Here is a 21,082-nt window from a genome sequence, read left to right on the forward strand (position 1 = left end):
TGATGGGGACATCAAGTCATTATCATCCAATTATCAGGGAGGGAACACCAATAAGACGACCAAGATACCTGGAGAGAACCAGCCCGAGCGTACCAAAGACATACATGCCTTTCTTGAAGCATATAACCCCAACCAAAAGGAGTTAAGCTACAAAACGACTTGTTCTACATTCTTGACCCATCAGAGAAACACTTCGAGTTGGAATCAAGCCAAAATCAATTTTGGTTTAGAAAGTATTCAATTTCTAAATCAATGGTTTCTAGACTTGCCTTATTTGGAGTCTCACGTGTTTGGTAAAGATCAAACGTATCTGTGGCGGCCAAGAGAATATGATATATTCTAGAAGCTCCCTACAACACCCTAAGGTGCACCAAAACACAAGAACCAAGCTTGCCTTATTTGCCTTCTTTGGAGCCTAAGGAGATCAACCAGCAACAGTTCTTTCCCAATCTGTTTGAGTGCGTTTCAGAGACCCTCCAGGTGAACACGAGACTTCCCAGGATGCACCATTTCCTTCCCAAGCTATCAAGATACAAACAACGGCTATTTCCTCATTTAGATGTTTTTCTCATTAAATCTCCAACGGCTACTTTGTCAATTAATTTTGCGATTCTTTACTTATTTTAGCTTCTTAGGACCGTTATCTATGAGCCTATAAAAGCTCAGTTTCGTTCTCATTGTAAATCACCTTTCAATCATCTAAGAAAATACAAGTTTGTTTTATTCAAAGAGTGTCTTTGTTTAAGTAAGTTTGTCTTTAAGTTTCATTTGAAAGATTCATTTGATTCTTGAGATTAAAGGATTAGGATTGTTTGTGTGATTCAATCAAGTCTACTTCTCCACCGATTGAGAGAGTCAATCAAGCCCACAGATTGAGAGAGTCAATCAAAGCAACACCACCACCTTTACCGTCGTATTCATCTTCCGCCAACGCTTATTGATCAGTTCTTGATCACTGTTTGTTCATAAGATTGCGGAGTGATTCCGGATCTTATATCATCTGTATCAGAGCTTCAAAAACTCCTATCCATCAGGTTGTATTTTTTCAACTTTTATTTTTTTTAATTTTCTGGTTTGCTATTTTGCTTCCAAAAAAAAAACATCAAAAAAAAAAAAATTATGTCTTGATTTTTTTTTCTTGTTTAATCGCTTCCTTACCTTCATAAAAAGGAGAAAAAAAAAATACTTTTCTTAGTTGCACAAAAAAAAAAAAAATACTTTTCTTCATTTTGTTATTTATTTTGTTTTATATAAAAAACTCCTAAAAAGTTTATATTTATTTTCTGTTTGTGTTATTTTCATTAAACTCATTAAAAACAAAAACAAAAACAAAAAAGTCTTTTTATAAATTCTAATTCACTTCCTTAATTTTTTTTTTCGTAATCAGAAAACCAAATAACAATATTTCTTCTATTTATTTATTATTATTTTTTTTCTAAAGAAGGAAATTTGTCATATTTTTGTTACCTTATTTTGTTGACTGAAACGCTTCTTTGTTTCTTTTGACGAGGTTTAATCCCTAAGCTACAGCAGCCATGGACTATGGAGATGGAGAGGATGAAGGGAGCGAGTTTAACACCTTTGCGATCGATTGGGTGACGAACCAGACCACTACTCATGGAACGGAGAAGAAGATTACGACCCTAGCTCTTGGAGAGGAGGTCCTGAATCTGAAATCAGTACAGGAGAAATGTATGAACGTGATGAAGGGGCTTGGGCTGACGAGACAACAATATAGAGTGCGTTTGATGAAGGAGAAAACCGTGAAGAGACTGACTCTCAAACCAGTCTTGAAGGAGACCCTGAAGGTGAACAAGAACATGAAGAAGACTTTACTAAGGAGAGTGAAGTCGGAAGGTGAGGCTGGAAGAGATGATTTCGAATTTGAAGAAGATATCATCGACGAGGAAGAAGCCATAAGTGAGGCTGGAAGAGAGGGACGATGATGAAGCATATTTAAGTGACGCCGAGAGTGACGCCGAGAGTGACTTCGATGAAGATCAATCCATGAAAGGCCATCGATCTGTTTGAGTGCGTTTCAGAGACCCTCCAAGTGAACACGAGACTTCCCAGGATGCACCATTTCCTTCCCAAGCTATCAAGATACAAACAACGGCTATTTCCTCATTTAGATGTTTTTCTCATTAAATCTCCAACGGCTACTTTGTCAATTAATTTTGCGAATCTTTACTTATTTTAGCTTCTTAGGACCGTTTTCTATGAGCCTATAAAAGCTCAGTTTTGTTCTCATTGTAAATCACCTTTCAATCATCTAAGAAAATACAAGTTTGTTTTATTCAAAGAGTGTCTTTGTTTAAGTAAGTTTGTCTTTAAGTTTCATTTGAGAGATTCATTTGATTCTTGAGATTAAAGGATTAGGATTGTTTGTGTGATTCAATCAAGTCTACTTCTCCACCGATTGAGAGAGTCAATCAAGCCCACAGATTGAGAGAGTCAATCAAAGCAACACCACCACCTTTACCATCGTATCCATCTTCCGCCAACGCTTATTGATCAGTTCTTGATCACCGTTTGTTCATAAGATTACGGAGTAATTCCGGATCTTATATCAAATAAGGATCATGTACCCACGTCTATATTAGAGTGCACTCAAAGATCAGATTGGCTAAAATGGAAAGAAGCCATAAATGTGGAGTTGAATTCATTAAAGAAAAGAAATATGTTTGGTCTGATCATGAGGACACCATTTGATATAAAACCAGTATGACACAAATGGGTCTTTGTGAGGAAGAGAAATGAGAATAATGAATCGTGAGATATAAGTTACGGCATGTAGCACAAGAATTCTCACAAAGACCGGGGATAGATTATGAGGAGGACATACTCCCATGTGTGGATGCAACGACTTTTAGATTTTTGATAAGTCTGGCTATAAGAGAAAGTCTTGATCTGCGGCTAATGGATGTAGTGACCGCATATTTATATGGGTCTACTGGATAAGGAAATATATATGAGCATTACCAGAGGGTATTGAGCTCAAAGATAAGAAAGGTTCTCGAGAACATCACTGCATAAGGCTGAACAAATCCCTTTATGGGACTGAAACAAAGTGGGTGTATGTGGTACAACAGATTGAGTGAGTACCTAGTCAAAGAAGACTATAAGAATGATCCCATCAGTCCATGTATTTTTATAAAGAACTTTGCAAACAAAGGATTTGTAATCATAGCAGTATACGTGGATGATAATGAACATCCTAGGAACCTCTGGGAAATTACCCAAACAGTTGAATATTTAAAGAAAGAATTTGAGATGAAAAACCTAGGTAAAACTAAATTTTGTTTGGGATTGCAGCTTGAGTATATAAATGATGGAATCTTTGTGCATCAAATGACATCTACTGAAAATGTACTCAAGAGATTTAATATAGACCAGGCCCATCCATTGCCCAGATTGGTTCTGAGAAGCCTCGGATTGGACAATGATCCATTTGGTCCAAAGAAGGACGATGAAGAAGTTCTTGGTCCTGAAGTACCATATCTCAGTGCCATAGGAGCTTTAATGTAATTTGGCTAGCCACACTACGAAGAGATATTTGTTTTGCCGTGAACCTCCTATCAAGATTTAGTTCATGTCCGACCCAAAGGCACTGGAACGGTATCAAACATATATTGCGTTACTTACAAGGAACGATGGATTTGGGTCTATTCTATACTAACCATAACAAAGAAGGTTTAGTTGGTTTTGCTGATGCAGGTTATCTATCGGATCCACATAATGCTAAATCTCAAACCGGCTATGTGTTTACACACGGTGATACAGCAATTTCATGGCGTTCAATAAAGCAGACCTTTGCGGCCACTTCATCTAATCATACAGAAATTTTGGCTATGCATGAGGCCAGGCGTGAGTGTGTTTGGTTGAGATCATGACTCAACACATCAGATCAGATTGTGGCATGGCCGACGACAAGGAACCGACCATCCTGTATGAAGACAACACAGCTTGCATCGCACAGCTCAAGGACGGGTACATCAAGGGAGATCGGACGAAACATATCTTGCCTAAGTTCTTTTTCACACATGAACTACAAAAGACCCGGTGAAGTTCAAGTAGTACAAGTCCAATCTTGCGACAATTTAGCTGGTCTTTTCACCAAGTCATTACCAACATCAACATGTAGGAAGCTCATGCATCAGATTGGGATGCGTAGACTCAAGGGTCTTTAGTGATGTTCAGAACATGGGGAGTAACCCGTGTTGTACTCTTTTTCCTTCACCATGGTTTTGTCCCATTGGGGTTTTATGGTAATTTTTTAATGAGGCAGCATCCTCAAATGTATTATGATGATCTCTTAGCATCTACACGGTTATGTCATCCAAGGAGGAGTGTTGTAAACCATTGAAGATGGATCTCCATAACCGGCCCATAAAAGCCCAAGTTCATAAGGCCCATCATTGCTATATATTCCCACCGTCAATAGGTTTTGGGTTTTGTGTACTTGTATATATATGTACACTCTATTGGATGAATAATACAAGTTTAAGTTTCATAACATGTTTGTAGTTAATATTCACAAAAAGAACATATTTAAGAATGTTCTATCAACTGTTTCAACGTAACGACCACGCTGTCTTGATTTTAATTAGAATATTATAAGAAAATGGTAGGAAACACATGCTTTTTTACTGTTTTCTTATGAAAATAACTGGAAAACCGGAAGGAAATAAATTTCCTACGAAATTCTTACAAAAAATATTTCGTAAGAATTTCGTAGGAAAATGGAAAGAGAATTTTTGCTATTTTCATTCTTATCAAAATATTTCACTACAAGAAAACAGCCAATTTTCAAGGGAGAGAATAGTCGGTAATCCCTCAGAAACAACATTTTCCAACGATTTACCGAGAATAAAAAGTCCTTGGAAACCGCTTGTTAGAAATTATTATTTTCAAGGGATTTCCAAGGATGCCAAATTACCGAGAGATTTTCAAGGGGACTTACCTTCCAACGAATTTTCGCGAGTCCAGATTTCCGACGGAATTCCAAGGACAAAAGCCTTTCGAGAGAATTCCAAGGACTTCACGTTTTCAAGGGATTTCCAAGAGATAAGATTTCCGAGAGATTTCCGAGGACTTTCAGACGACAACGGAGTTTCCGAGGACTTTTCGAGGGATCTTATATATAAATTACGAAATTATAAATAAAAATATAAAAAAATATAAATATAAATATAAATTTTTCAATAATAAATAAAATAAAAATATATCAAAAAGCTGAAAATAAATAATTATCCAACTATATACATCCTATATAGTTGAAAATATCCTAATAAAAAATATAGACATCCCAATACAAAATAATTATCCAACTAAATAACAATTAGCATAAAATTAAAATAGTTTAGAAAAAAAAAACAAATTAGTTAGGATTAGGAGGAGGGAATTGTCCAGGAAATTGGGAGGAAATGAAACTTTGATGTTGGGAGAGTGTTGTTTGGGTCCATAATCTTGAGGTTCCTTAATCTTGATAATCTTGATAAATTGTTTTCTTGCTTCAATTCCTCCATAAGACCTACACAATTTAATAAAGTAGTAATCAACAAATAAATAACATGAATCCAATCAAAATCTTTAAACTAATATCAAAATTATAAGAAAAACCTACACAATTTAAATAAATTACTATACAAATTAAATATATTATTATTTATTTAGAAAACTATTCTAAATACCAAAATATAACAAATTTAAAACTAAATCCAATCAAAATCTTTAAACTAATATCAAAATTATAAGAAAAATCTACAAAATTTAAATGAATTAGTAATCAAATAGAATGTATTTTTTTATTTCCAAAACTATACTAAATCCCAAAATATAACAACTTCAAAACTAAATCCAATCAATATCATTAAACTAATATCAAAATTATAAGAAAAACCTACACAATTTAAATAAATTAGTAATCAAATAAAATGTATTTTTTTATTTACAAAACAATTCTAAATCCCAAAATATAACAACTTCAAAACTAAATCCAATCAAAATCTTTAAACTTATATCAAAATCTTGTAAATTAATAATCAACAAATAAATAAAATGTTTTTAAAAACCTAATTCTAAAATAAATTCTTTTTAAATTATTTCTACACAAATAAATTCTTTCTAAAATTAAAATCTAAATCCATATCAAAACCCTAATTAGATAATAAATCCAATCAAGATCTAATTAAATGTATTCAAAAACCTAATTCTAACAAAATATTAATAAACAAAACTAAGAATCACAAATCAAAATCATAATAAAATATGAGACTTACATGATTTCAGATGTTTGTAGATGGTGACCGGTTGAAGGAGGCCACTGGCAAAGGGAAGCAGATGACCGGCGGTGGAAGGGAAGCAGATGACCGACGGCCGTGGAGAGGAGAAGACCACCAGCGGAGGGAAGGAAAAGATCACCAGCGGAGGGAAGAGATGGCCACCGGTGGCGGGACTAGCGAAGGGAAGGAAAGACCGGTGGCAAGGAAACAAGCGGCGGGGAGGAGAAGAACACCGGCGGAGGGGCAAGGAACGGTTTCAGCAGTGGAGTTGCGGCTGGGAATTATTAGGCCATGTATAAATATAAATCTTTCAGAGGGACATAACCGTCGGAAATCCCTAGGACATAATTATGGTTTTGCCGCGTGAATGAAATAATATGCGGATATTATTTTTCACTTTGCAAAACCGTCGAAAATTCACCATCCCTCTGAAATCCGTCTGAAAATTTTTGGTCCCCTCGGAAATCCGTCGCATAATCATTGCATATATATTTATTGGCCAGTCAATCATTTATTTAACTGAAAAAACAAACTTCAGAAATTTCTCGGAACAGTCCACATCCCTTGGAATTCCGTCGGGAATATCACAACCCTTTGGTAATCCGTCGAAAATTTCCGAGAAATTTCAGACAGATTTTATTTTTTATAACAATTTTATAAAAATTGATTGATCTTAAGAGTTGTTTAAAACTAGACTAAGACATATTGTCAGCAGAATTACATTTAGGATCATAATAGATAAAAAATCACATAGTTTTTATAAATAAAATAACTTTACACTAAATTTTAACTATATCTCTTATATCATCTTATAAACACTTAAGTGTAGATAATGTAGTAATCTTTCAAGTGTTGTTTTTTTGTGGTACGATGCTTTACAATCTAATTTATTGTCAAATATGGCTTATCATAATATTATACAACACATTAGATGTATCCAAACTACTAAATTCTTTAAGTAAATAAAAATCCCTAGGAAGTCGTCGGAAATTTCTGATGAACTTCAGAGGACGTTGAGGAATTTTCCAACAGATTTTCAGAGGACGCGGTTTAAGCCTCGGTAATTCGTCGGAAATTTCTGAGGGTTTTCCTAGAAAACGAGTTTTTTTTCCTTAATCTGACCACATTCATCTTCCCTCGGGCAGCCCTCTGAATTTTCTTACGGATTTGTGAGGCCATATTATTTTAATATATAAATATACAGATACATACTAAATTATATATATAAATGCTAATTTAAATTTATGAAATTATTATATGAAAACTTCAAGAGTTAAAATTTATTTCCATATTTTTTATAAATACATACATAAGAATAAATACAAAATTAATACAATTTAATTCTCGTCTTCTTCATCCGATGAATATTCAGAATTGTTCGAATCAGAAGCATCCTCAAATTAAATTCTCCACTCTCTTCCTCTGAATCATCATAAACCTCGTCATCTATAAAATTGGTGAAATCAACGACATGATAAATTTCTAAAGAGTGGTCAACCGCTCATATGGTACCCAATAAGTTTTGCTACATAGGTTTATGTTCACTATCATCGAAAATTCCAAAAATCTTTCCTCTAGGATTTATTATCATCACTGTGATCCAAGAGTCGTTTGCTTAAGTTGCCCATGGATATCTAATGTAGCATACTTGATCGGCTTGTGAAGCAAGGATGAATAGATCATAATGGCAAATTTCTCAGTAATCCGTCGGATATTTGTTAGAATAAATCAACGGTCTTCTGGTCCCCGGAAAGCCGTCGCGAGTTTTGAAAATTTTTTGAGGATGTTCCGACGACCAGGTTTTCGTCAGAAATTTCCAAAAAATTACCCATGGATTAATAAATTTCCGAGGATTTTCTGAGAGACGTGTTTTCCTCAGAATTTCCTCAGAATATGTCGGAAACCTATTGGAAAACTGTCAGAAAATTTCCTACGGATTTTTCCGTCAGAAAATCTGTCTGAAATCAACGTGTATTCTTGTAGTGTTTGTAGGAAAATTATTCTTACTATTTTCCTACCAAACTGTGTCTTACAATTTTCCTACAAACTTAATAAAAAAACTAAAATTAATTAATGTGTTCTCTATAACTATTAATTTATATTTATTTTGAATTTAATCAAAAATTAATAACATTAATTACTAATCTAAATAATATATATATAACCAAATTATTAATTTAATTAGAAATACATTTCATTTTTAAATTAAATTACAAGCCTAATAAAAAAATTATTTACAAACTAAATACTAAATATAGAAAATTAATAGGTTTTGTTTGAGACGACATCGTGAAGCAGCTCCTCCGGTGTGAGCACTGATTGACTGAAACACTTAACGCTCCCTCCAAAGCTTCAGATCTAGAACAATGTTGGCTTCGACGATGGAGATTCCCAGATTAGTTACGCCAGTATAGATCGGATTAGGCAGAGTCACATATTGAGGTATGTCAATGATGGAATCTAAAACTTCAAGTTGGATCCGGCAAATCGATTGTTGGTGATGTATAGATCGATTCAACTGTTGGTGATGTCTTGGTTTTTTTTTCCAATGGTAAAGACGATAGAGATCGAAGAGGTAGAGAAAGAGATCAGTTGCTTATCAACAAGATTGAAGTCGCTCCGATTAGAAAATGCTGATCAAAATATTGGGTTTTCTAAGAAGAACATAGGAGAAAAAGAAGAAGAGGAAAAGAAGGAGGAAAAAGAAGAAGAAGTTGACAAAGGAACGAGATGGAGGTTGCATAGTACTGTTATTATATCTAGGGTTTTTACTAATTTTCCCTACCAAATTTTTACCAAAAAGCTTTTATATATATTTTAATTTTTAATTTTCTACCACATTTTATCATTATTTTTTGTTTTGTAGGAAATTGAAGGAATTTTTCCTACCAAATTCATTCTACGTCATCTCCTTTCATACTTTTTCTGGGTTTATACGAATTTTCCTTCAACAAAATTTTTGTAGGAAATTTGAAAGAAAAATTTCTACCAAATTCATTCAACATATTTTCTTTCTATATGCTTTCCTGTTTTCCTACAAATTTTTCCTTCGTCCAAATTATTTGTAGGATTTTCGTAGGAAATTTCTTACGATTTTCTTAGGTATGGTTTTGGTAGGAATTTTTTTCCTACCAAATTTTTTGTAGAAAAATTTGTAGGAATACATGATGGTTATAACAATTGACTTCGAATTCCTAACAAGCGTCGCACATGCGCATTTTTCAGGTTTTTTTTTTCTTTCGTTATGCAAGTTGAGATTCTACATGAAGTTAATGATCCTTGGGAGCAGAATTCGATCCGCACAAAGTTGATGATACTTCTTCAGAATCAACGTCAATGTCCTAACCTATAAAATGTACTACTTTCTTCGTTTCAGAATATAGAATGTTTTAAAGAAGTTATTTATTTTATAATATAAGATATTTTCTAGGTTTTATGCAACTTTTAAATTAGTTTAATACTTTATATTATGCAGTCTTATTTATGATTGTTAAATTTTTTTAATCTGCGTGTTTTTTTTACTCAAAAACATCATATATTTTAAAATGGAGTAAATAGTACATTATAATATTGAAATAACTAGGTTTCATAAGCTTATTATTTCGTTAATATCACGGTAATTACAAAACTGCTAAGGGCTAACAGTCTAGAAAAAGAGTATTCGTAACAGATCCAATCATCAATGATGTTAGGGCATCTCCATCAATGGTCATTAGCAAAAGTTGTTTAAACAATTAAATTATTATAAATTTTGAAAAAGTTAGATAAGAACTTGTTAAGAAACTTTAAAATTGTATGGATCCATTGAAATATGCTAAATTGGAATCCTTTATTAAAAAATATAATTTTGTTAATTATTATAGTAGAATTTGGTGGTGAAGGTGGTGAACATAAGCACACACAATCTCTCCTAAGTTCTGGCTTCATACATACATGTCTCGATGGAGAAGAGCACTGTTGACTTCAGCTCTGAGTACAAGGAATTATATTCACGGACATGAAATTTCTAGGGCCTCTTCACTTGGATCCTTGTGGTATGTATCTTCGAAGGCCAACACGCACCTACTAGAAAGAGACATGTCAAACAAAGCAGATGGAACATTGTATGATCCATAAGAAAAATAAAACATTCTCTGATTCAGAGTAAGAGAAACAAACATTGAACAATTTTCAATGTAGCAACTATCATATAATGGAGGTCAATCATCTTTCTTGGCCAAGGCCCAAGAGATCAGCGGCAACTTTCAATGGCTTCAAGGCATGAATCTCATCAAATTAACATCCATAGAAATATAATATCACCTAAATAAAATCCATGGCCAAAAAACAGAAAAAGATGAGAATTTGCAAACAAGAAATAGGACGGAAGGAGATAGAGAGAATGAGATCAGATAGTCTCAAGTTTAATTTTATAGGAAGAGGTCTTCAAGGGTTTGGTCATCGTTTGCTTCCTCTTTGAGACCCTAGTTTAGCAAATCGTAGCTCAAATACTCCTCCTGCACACATCACAACTTCACTACCTCATCGTCATGTACAACCTGCAACATAGCCATGATAGCCACACTTAAGTCAAGATAAATGCTTACACGCCAACCACCAAAAAGAAATAGAGAGAAAAAATGGAACCATGGCCACTAAGTTTGATCTGCAAGCAACCTCCTCGAATCCACCAGTTAACAACATCTCGATTGGCTCCTTGTGATATGTTTATCTTCCATGGCCAACGACAGTCTTCGGTTACACCCTACACAACACAGAACATCACAAAGAAGGACAAATAAAAATTAATCTTACAAAATCACCTAACAACAGAGATCAAAAAAAAAAAAAAAAAGCAAAGTTGGAAAGCAAATCGTGGAGGAGAACGAGAGAAGATGGATTGCTTTGAACTACAGTTAACAGAATAAACATTCAGTTTGCTGTTAACCTACAGTTGCCCCCCGTTCCACAATAAGAACAACTCCAGACAGCTAAACAAGGATTAAACTCATTACTTTTTTGAACATCACAAATAGCTTAAACGCATTGATTCTAATGTCATAGGTCATAATAGAAAAGGGTAAAATAAATAAAAAACCTTGTTCTTAAGAGGTGTACAAGAATCAACAGGATTTGCAAAAACAAGGTGTCTGGTTTGCATTCTTCTCCTTGGACACAATCCGTCTCTCGAATCTAGCCCCAACCCCAACAATCTCCACACTCTCAGCCCATGTTTGAACTTTTTAAGCAAAGAACCAGGTGACCACAAATTATATACACACATATAAACTTCAATCCAATCTACTAAACATGAATAAAGCTTTCACATGACCTTATATACTCTCAGTTCAATTTATAATCTAGAACGTTGAGATAAAGACACGTGACGACATCTTCTGTGCGAAGACACGACTGACACAAACCCACATCAATATGTATGTTGTTGATAATAAGATAAAGTTTATTATAGGGAATTTTGTTAAAATGTACCACATATATATGTTTTACATATAACCACATCGTTTTATGAAGTAGGTATAGAAGACTAGAACCACATCGTTTTATGGAGTCTATGTGAAGAAGATAAGCAATATGCAAAGATAGTAATGACTGTACTTGAGAGAGGAAATTGCTAAAGATATTTAATTTGCAGCACCTGCACCGTACGGATCATGTCATTCCAGATGATGTATGTTTTAAGTTGTAACATTTTTACATAGACATAATCGATTCTCAGGACCATTAGCTATTTAGTGTGTAGGATATATACGACTGGTTAATTCATAAGATTATTGTAATTTATTTTTTAGTATTTTTGTTTTTATTAAATTTGAATTATGGGGGAAAAACATGTAAACAGACCAGATATTAATATATTGAAACCAAAAATTACATACTCCAAATAAATTTATAATCTTAATTACATTACTTGGTTTTGATCGTCTATTATAAATGAAATTGAAATACATTTGACTAAAACTATATTCATGCATGTATAGGCTGATTCAAAACAAACTTAATTATGTTTAAAAATTTATAAACGATTTGTCTTGTAAAACTCGGTGTCTTAATGAGAAGACTACATTCAACTTTCCAAAAACAAAAAAAAAAACAAAAAATTATTTCCTACCATTCATAAAGAATGTCATTTTTATTTTATTTTACACAGAACTAAATAACTTTCTCTTTTTATTTACAGGTTTAGATAATATTGATAAATTAATATTAAATTTAAAAACCTGCATAGCAAAGACACAAAAAGAAAAAAATGTCAAAACAACACTATTTGTTATTCCAGATGATGTATGTTCTAAGTTGTAACATTTTTACATAGACATAATCGATTCTCAGACGATTATTTAGTGTGTACGATATATACGGACTGGTTTATTCATACGATTATTGTAATTTATTTTTTGTATTATGTTTTTTATTAAATTTGAATTAAGTGGGAAAAACATGTAAACCGACCAGATATTAATATATTGAAACAAAAAATTACATACTCCAAAATAACTTTATAATCTTAATTACATTACTTGGTTTTGATCATCTATAATTACATTTGACTAAAACTAGTAAATGAACCTAGATAGTCTCATTAATAAATCCTAAAGGCTAATTCAAATTGAAATACATTTGACTAAAACTAGTAAATGGACGTATATAGACAAAAACTAGTCTCATGAACAAGGTGGATATTAATGTCAATCATTGTACTTGGTGTAGTTTTGAGGAAATGCTTTTACGGGAATTGGATGAATAATTTATTGTAGAAAACTAAAACCCTTTGGTGTTCAGTCTAAAGATTCAATATAAATAGCGTATCACATTAACATTGTGAAATATGCGAAAAAGAAGAACATTCTTATAATCTCACACCATCTCTCTCTATTATCTTCATACCATACCCCTAAGCTTAAAGTCTCTCTCTTCACCTTTTCTTCAACCTCACGATGAAGATAGAAGGTGAAGTGGTCGTGATGAAGAGAACCTTCTTGATTTCAAAGACGTCATGGCTTCTCTTCTTGATTGAATCCATGAACTTCTTGGTCGTCGCGTCTCTCTTCACCTTATCAGCTCTCTCCAACCCGACCCGGGTATTCATTCGTTCTTTTACCCGACCCGTTTACATTTTGCATTCAGATCCACCTCTTAAAGTTATCCTCCCATTTTTTTCGATTTCATCACTAAAGTTTTCATCTTTTATTACTCTGTTTTTTCTTAAATCAATCAAATTTGAGAATAAACTAAGATTAGTAGTCACTATAAACCTAAGTTTCTAGTGTTTCATTGTTCTTATAAACCTAAGTTTCTGTGTGTTTACTTTAAATAAAATAATATTTTGGGTATTATGTATCAGCCAATGAGAACAGAGGTAGACTTGGGAAAGCAGCACATCTGGAGAATTGGATAACAAAAATAAAAACGTCAGTAACCGCTGAGGAAACCACGTTTGGAGTCACGTTTGATTGGGACGAGTCAATGGGACCACCGGCTGCGTTTGTGATCAAGAACCACCACCATAGCCAATTCTACCTCAAGTCTCTTACTCTCCGTGGCTTCCCGGAAGGCGAAGGCGGTCCGATACATTTCATATGCAATTCTTGGATCTACCCGAGTCACCGTTACCGTTCCGACCCGCGTTTTTCTTCTCTAACAAGGTAACACGCTAAAACGAATTGGGATAAGTGGGCAAGTCATAGTATAAAACTCAAATTGACCTGGAACTGGAAGTACATTACGGTTTTTTTATATTCAATTTGTGAAATTTTCTTTAGTATTTTAACCAAATTACTAGCAGAGTTTACGACTACGCTTATTACAACGACTTAGGTGCTCCGGAGAAAGGTCCTAACTCGGTCCGTCCGGTTCTCGGTGGTTCACCTGAGCTTCCTTATCCCCGTCGTGGAAAAACCGGTCGTCAACCCAATAAATCCGGTTAGTCAATCAAACTTTTGAAATCATATGTACATTGCAAAACTCAATGGTTACTTGACATATACGTCATTGTTTGATCAGACCCTAAGTCCGAGAGCAGGGTGGCTTTGCTCAACCTAAACATATACGTGCCACGGGATGAGCGGTTTAGCCATGTGAAGTTCTCTGACATCCTCGTTTACGCACTCAAAGCGGTGACTCAAGTGCTCGTCCCTGAGATCGCCTCTGTTTGCAACAAGACCATCAACGAGTTTGACTCTTTTGGAGATGTTTTTCACCTTTATGACGGTAGTATTAAGCTTGCCAATGGTCACACTATTTCTAAGCTCGTGACATTATTCCATGGGAGATGTTTAGAGAGCTCATTCGTAATGACGGAGAACGGTTCTTGAAGTTTCCATTGCCTGACATTCTCAAAGGTAAGATATAAACAATTAGATAGTCAAATTAGACCCTAAACTTTTTATAGATTTTGACTGTATGTTACAGAGAGTAGGTCGGCTAGGAGAACCGATGAAGAGTTTGCCAGGGAAATGCTGGCTGGTCTTAATCCAGTTGTGATTAGTCGTCTCCAGGTTTAAATCTGATAATTCAACTTCTTCTTTGGAATAATTGAAATTCATTGATTGATCTTGCTTGATTACTAAATAATTTGGATTTACAAAAATGCAGGAGTTACCACCAAAGAGCACTCTGGACTCTGCAAAGTATGGAAATCAAGATAGCTCGATACGTGAGAACACATAGAAGCGTACATGAACGGCCTCAATGTCCAAGAAGTAAGTATAATATAGTTTTCTTGTTTGACAAGTAACAGATTTATAGCCATTTGTAGCTAACTGCAGTTGGTTTTGTGTTGTTGTGTAAAGGCTTTGGAACAGAATAAGCTATACATATTGGATCACCACGATGCAATAATGCCTTTCCTGATGCGGATAAACTCAACAAATACTAAAACCTACGCAACTCGAACCCTTTTGTTGCTTCAAGATGACGGAACACTGAAGCCTCTCGCCATAGAGCTGAGTCTTCCACATGCACAAGGCGAACCACTTGGATCCGTGAGCAAAGTTTTTACACCAGCAGAGACGGGAGTAGAGGGATCGGTTTGGTAGCTTGCAAAGGCTTATAAGCCATTGTAAATAAATGGTGACAACATTGTGGACTAGCTAGAAAGATTTGATTTTCGGTTGAAGTAACCGGTTCTTTTATGGTTTTTGCAGGTTGCAGACGCATGCGGTGATTGAACCGTTTATAATAGCGTCGAATAGGCTACTCAGTGTGGTCCATCCGATCTATAAGCTTCTACATCCTCATTTCCGTGACACGATGAACATCAATGCATTGGCGTGACATGTCCTCATAAACTCAGACGGGATTATGGAGATAACGGTCTTCCCGGGTCGATAGGCCATGGAACTGTATTCTTCAATTTACAAGAATTGGGTTTTCACCGATCAAGCTCTCCCCAAAGATCTCGTCAAAAGGTAAAACAATTCTTGAGTCTCAAGTAAACCTAGAGTCTTGCGGGACACGTAACCATACATTGCTCTGTTTCCGCAGAGGAGTTGCCGTGGAAGATCAAATAGCGACAATGGTGTTAAGCTTTTGATCGAGGATTACCCTTATGCGGTTGATGGTTTAGAGATTTGGTCAGCGATCAAAACATGGGTCACAGAGTACTGCTCATTCTATTACAAGGATGACAAAACCGTCCAAACCGATATAGAGATCCAGTCATGGTGGACCGAGCTCCGAACCAAAGGCCACGGCGACAAACAACACGAATCATGGTGGCCATCAATGCAAACCCGGGACAACCTCATCGAATCCTGCACGATCATCATTTGGATCGCTTCTGCTCTTCACGCAGCAGTCAATTTTGGACAGTATCCTTACGCCGGGTTTCTCCCTAACAGGCCTACGGTTAGCCGCCGGTTTATGCCAGAGCCAGGTACCGTTGAGTACACTGAGCTGGCAGAAGACACTGACGTAGCGTTCTTGAAGACGATCACGCCGCAGTTACAGACTCTTCTTGGGATCTCAATCATAGAGACCTTGTCTCTGCAATCAACGGATGAGGTCTACTTAGGGCAGAGAGAATCACCGAATTGGACGGGTGATGATGAGGCTTTAGAGGCATTTAAACGGTTTGGGAAAGAACTGGAGCTGATAGAGAACAATATCATAAGGAGAAACAATGACAAGAGGTTCAAGAACAGGACTGGACCGGTTAACATACCGTACATTCTGTTATAACCAAATACTACGGATTACACAAGAGAAGGTGGGCTTACTGGGAAAGGGATCCCTAACAGTGTCTCAATCTAGAGTTGCTTTTCTGGATTTCGTGATTATGTCTCTTTTTTTAACTTAAATATTATTAGTTTTTTGGGTTTTGCTTGCTATTATGAACTCTTCTACAGTTCTACGTCACTATCCATTTTTTTGGATCGTTCAAAGTCAATAAATTTTTCCCCTTGGTTTTATTTACTTCTCACCGCTGTTAAGTGTTTATATAACTATTTAGTCTATTTTTCTCTAACAATATGGATCTCGATCGATCTTCACATATTTTGTGTGCTTGTAGTATATAAAAAGTTGTGGAAACGTATATCAAGTTTATAGTGGATCACACAGAATTATTTATTTTTTTATCAATGTTCAGTTTACCACAGTTTTTAAACACATACCACTCCGAAGTCCTAAATAAAGAAGCTAAAAAGCGGTGTAAACTCAACATTTATCTATGATCAATCACGTTTTCACCAAGTTATGTCAATATAAACTGTTAACTGTTTACACTAAACATCAAGATCAGTCGTTGATTAATGGCAAAGTGGTACATTTAACTTCAGAACGACATTGCAAAAAAAAATATATGTTGGTATTGGGTTTCCGCTTTATCAAGGCGCAACGATTTAGGCCTAACAAGAGGAGTTAAGCATATTTGCTAAGTAAGGCCCATACGCAAGGATAGGTTGGAAGCAATGCATTATGGGTCTAACGACAGAGAAGATCGCGGGGTGGTTGCGAGGATTGAACCGAGTGAGGCGAGATCTTCGCGAGAGATCCTAGCAAGCTGCAACGGAGTCAAGGACGAGAAAATATATACATACTGATAGGGATGAGAGCGAGGACACACAATTGTAAACGAGAGAAAATACAACCACTTGTAAAGCATTTCATTCATTCGATCAATATTAATCCGTTTCGTTAATCGATCTAGTTGTGCAAACTGTTCATAGCTAAGAGCGTAACCTGAAGTCCTCATGTTTTTGTAGTTAATTTTCACAAAAGAACATAGGAGTAGTATTTAAAAATGTTCTATAAATTGTTCAACGTAACGACCACGCTGTCTTAATTCGAACAATTGACTTGGAATTCATGACAAACGTTGCACGTGCGCATTTTTTTCTAAAGTTGAGAGATTTTTACATGAAGTTAATGATCCTTGGGAGTATAATTTGATCTCCACAAAGTTTGTTTTTTTGGTTTTATCTCCACAAAGTTAATGATCCTTCCGAAGTATCAACTACTACATTATAACTATAAGATTGAAATAAATTGCTTTCATAAGCTCAATGGTTAATATATCAGGGAAACAAAATTGCTAAATGCTAACAGTCAAGAAAAAGAGTACTCGTAACAGATCGATCAAATCATGGATGTTATATACTCAGTTCACTTTATAATCTCGTCCTTTCGAAATTAAAACCGTTGAGATAGAGACACGTGACGACATCTTCTGTGCGAAGACACGACTGACACAAACCCACGTGGGCCTCTCAGCTTAGACCTATACGCCGTCTCGTCGTACGGTCTCCGGTAAAACTTCAGATACGGTACGAACACTTCACGTGTCTTCTCCCCTCCTCCTCCGGAAACATTGTTCTCCCGGCGAAAGAACATCGCCGGAGACTGGAAAAACGACGGACGAGGAGTTTTCCTGTACGAATCCGTCTTCGTCTTTTCCGGCAACGGGGTTGATGAAAACAGACTCTTCCTGCATGCGGCTGGTTTCGCGTCTTTGATACCACCACCACGCGCCGCCGGAGACGTGAAAGAAAGCAACCGTGCGCTGCTGAGAGGAGAAACTTGAGCGGCGGCGTTGTAAGGTGACGTGTCGGTGAAGGAAAGGTACCACGGCTTCAAAGAGTTGTGAGATACGGTGAAGGCGAATCTTGAAGAAGCTGAACCAACAACCGTGGCCGTTGATTTGATCGACGATGCATCGAACCTTAAGGATACTGATCTAGGATGTGATGACACGTGGCTGATATCTAGCGATTCGTCGTAGTCTAGCGACGACACTATCATCGTGACCGTTGAGAGTTCCACAAAAGGACGAACACCCTGACAAACGAGTACGAACAACAAGAGCTTATCCATTTGCTTGCTAATCACAATTAGAGAATTATTAATTTGAAACTTAAATGAGTTTATTAGTATTTAAGAGACTTTACCTTCCAAATGTAAGAGAAAAAAGAGGGAGGATCGATGATAAAGGCTTTGTAAAGTCGGCATGGGTAATAATCTGCGATGATTTTTAGAGTCGCCAAAAGCAAATTTGCAAATGCAGAGGATGATCTGAAAAAGCCTGTTTTTTTATAAAGGAAAGAGAATATTAATCGATTTTGTACAGCTAAGTGTGGGACTTAATAATTAATAGTCTAATCGAACTTGAACAAAATTTAAAGATGCAGAGAAATTATTGTACTTAATTTTGTTCCTTCAAAAGAATGAAAATCAGAAAAGGTGGATAAAAAAAGAAAAAAAAACTTTGTACAGAGAAATAAAAAGCATAAATCTTTAGAAGCGTGATGCGAAAGAATATTAATTATCCATTGAAAAATATAGTTGGGTTTTTGTAAACTAAGTTATTATACAATTTTTTTTTAAAAAAGAGCCAATCATTAAATAATAAAGTACCAAAGTAAGTATAACAAAACATGAGAAAACACGTACTTGCATAGTCAGAATAGTGTTTTTTTTTTTTTTTCAAATTGTAAGTAGTATTTATCAGCTACAAATAGATAATCCTATAAATAAAATAAAAACTTTCAATTTTATTTTGTTGGAAAAAGAAAAATTTGCTTAGAAAAATAGAAAGTAACTATAGGGAAGATAATTTGCGATTAGCCGTAATTACAAAAGCATTGACGTTGACACATGAATTGGAAGACAGACGAATCGGAACATCAACTTAATGCATATACATACATACATACATGTCCAAGTGTCCGGTCCCCGACATAAACGAACGTACTCAATCCAAAAAACAAAAACTAAAAACCCAAAAATACGGCAAGTAAATTACAGATTAGTACAAAGAAATTTGGAAGATTATCAAGGACAAAATCAAGAGTATCAAGTAGGCATGATCAAAACTAAACTCTATCCGCAATTCGAACCGTAACCGAACCGTATCTAAATCGTAACCAGACATAACCATATAAAACGATTAAAAATTATAATTTTAATATAAATATATGGTTACATTATATTAATCGTATCAAAATTGTTCGTTAACCGCATGTTAAACCATAACTGTTTAACAAATAACCGTAACTGTTTAACTGTTTAATAAACGGTTATAGTTAAGGTTAAACAAATTTTCAAACCGTAATCGTGATAGCCGTGGTCATGCCTAGTATGAAGTACAAAACGGTAATATCAAACAGTTAGCATTACCAAAAACTTACTTGCATCGAAGAGAAGAACAACGCTATGTTCAGCGTTTCTGGTCATGCTTGAGATCGCAGTATCCATCGTGAACGCCACCAAACGCGTAAACCTTCCCCACAAAAAATCATCATCATTACGTTGTGAAGAGTATCAATCAATAAAACTGGATTAGTTTTTTTCTTCTTCTAATAAATCATCTAAATCTTACTGTTTTGGGGTACGAAGCTTCTGATAATCATGCTTAAACCGGAAAACCTGTAAAAATCAACCTCATTTAACTTACCATTAATGTCATTTATAGATGAAATCAAGATTGGTTATGAAAAAAAAAATTACAATAACGGGTCTAGACTCTCCGTCGTGACCGGCGATGTAAGCTACACCGTCTCCAAGCTCCGTCGAGAACTCCTCTGCTCCCAATCGCTCTTTAACATATATTAAAAAAAAAACACAAAAGCCTTAAGAAAAGTGTGTGTGTGTGTGTTTTTAAAAATCAAACATTATTAATACAAAACATACCAAGATCGAAGTTTTGTCTCCAAGAAAGACATGAGATTAGATGTTTCGCTGCTTTTTTCACATTATCTCCTTTAACCTTCAAGAATCTCTCAACACACTCTCTGTTACAGAACTTCTCCTGTAAAAAAAAAAAAAAAGCTCGAAGCTTTTGCTTGTTATGAAACGTTCGAAGCTTTTTGTTTGTTTGTTTGTGAACAAGTACGTACATGCATATATGTTTTGTTTATTGGAAATATTTGAGTAGAGACGTACTTGTTTGAAAGTGAGTGGAGGAGATTGTTTCTTGACCAAATGAAGAACAGCTTCGACTTTCTCGTCTTTCTTCCCCATTGATGATCAATCTCTTTGCTCTGTTTTTTGAAAGAACGAAGAGGATAAAGAAAAAGAAGAGAGAGAGAGAGAGTTCAGGTTTTTTTTTGGGAAAGAAGAGAGAGAGAGAGAGAGAAGCTGAACAACGATTGTATTTTGTGTTCTGTGTGTGTGTGTGTGTGCGCCGCAAGGTTCTTCTTGTAGCCAAAAGAAGAAGAAAAAAAAGTTTGATTTTGTATTTCTCTCTCTCTTTCTAGAGAGAAACAGAGAGAGTGTGTTGTTGTGTCTGAAAACGGCTTCTGCAGAAAACATAAACTTACATATGTTGGAGAAGTTATTGGTCTGATGATGACGCTGTTACT

At 35.3% G+C, this 21,082-nt stretch overlaps 1 protein-coding gene and 1 pseudogene across 1 annotated transcript; one reads left to right on the forward strand and one right to left on the reverse strand.

Moving 5' to 3' along the window:
• The first annotated feature begins 13,219 nt into the window (after positions 1-13,219).
• Positions 13,220-16,537, forward strand: LOC104766137 (linoleate 9S-lipoxygenase 5-like; annotated as a pseudogene).
• A 1,219-nt stretch (positions 16,538-17,756) lies between these two features.
• Positions 17,757-21,082, reverse strand: LOC147920002 (uncharacterized). The gene is made up of 7 exons (XM_087502638.1): positions 20,664-21,082; positions 20,412-20,529; positions 20,229-20,317; positions 20,101-20,147; positions 19,910-20,001; positions 18,671-18,804; positions 17,757-18,560 (listed from the first exon to the last, which is right to left on the reverse strand). Exons 1-7 carry the CDS (start codon positions 20,739-20,741, stop codon positions 17,916-17,918), a joined length of 1,203 nt encoding a protein of 400 aa, XP_087358764.1. The 5' UTR covers positions 20,742-21,082; the 3' UTR covers positions 17,757-17,915.

This window comes from Camelina sativa, chromosome 19, assembly GCF_030686135.1.
Source record: "Camelina sativa cultivar CO46 ecotype springtype chromosome 19, ASM3068613v1".
NCBI lineage: Eukaryota > Viridiplantae > Streptophyta > Magnoliopsida > Brassicales > Brassicaceae > Camelina > Camelina sativa.

What these genes read in the sequence shown, in the direction of transcription:
- LOC147920002 (XM_087502638.1), bottom strand. Translation starts at nt 20,741, where the DNA reads ATGGGGAAGAAAGACGAGAAAGTCGAAGCTGTTCTTCATTTGGTCAAG. An exon ending in GAGAGTCTAGACCCGTTATT is followed by an intron (nt 20,148 to 20,228) that starts GTAATTTTTTTT and finishes TGATTTTTACAG; the next exon opens with GTTTTCCGGTTTAAGCATGA. An exon ending in AAGCTTCGTACCCCAAAACA is followed by an intron (nt 20,002 to 20,100) that starts GTAAGATTTAGA and finishes TTTGTGGGGAAG; the next exon opens with GTTTACGCGTTTGGTGGCGT.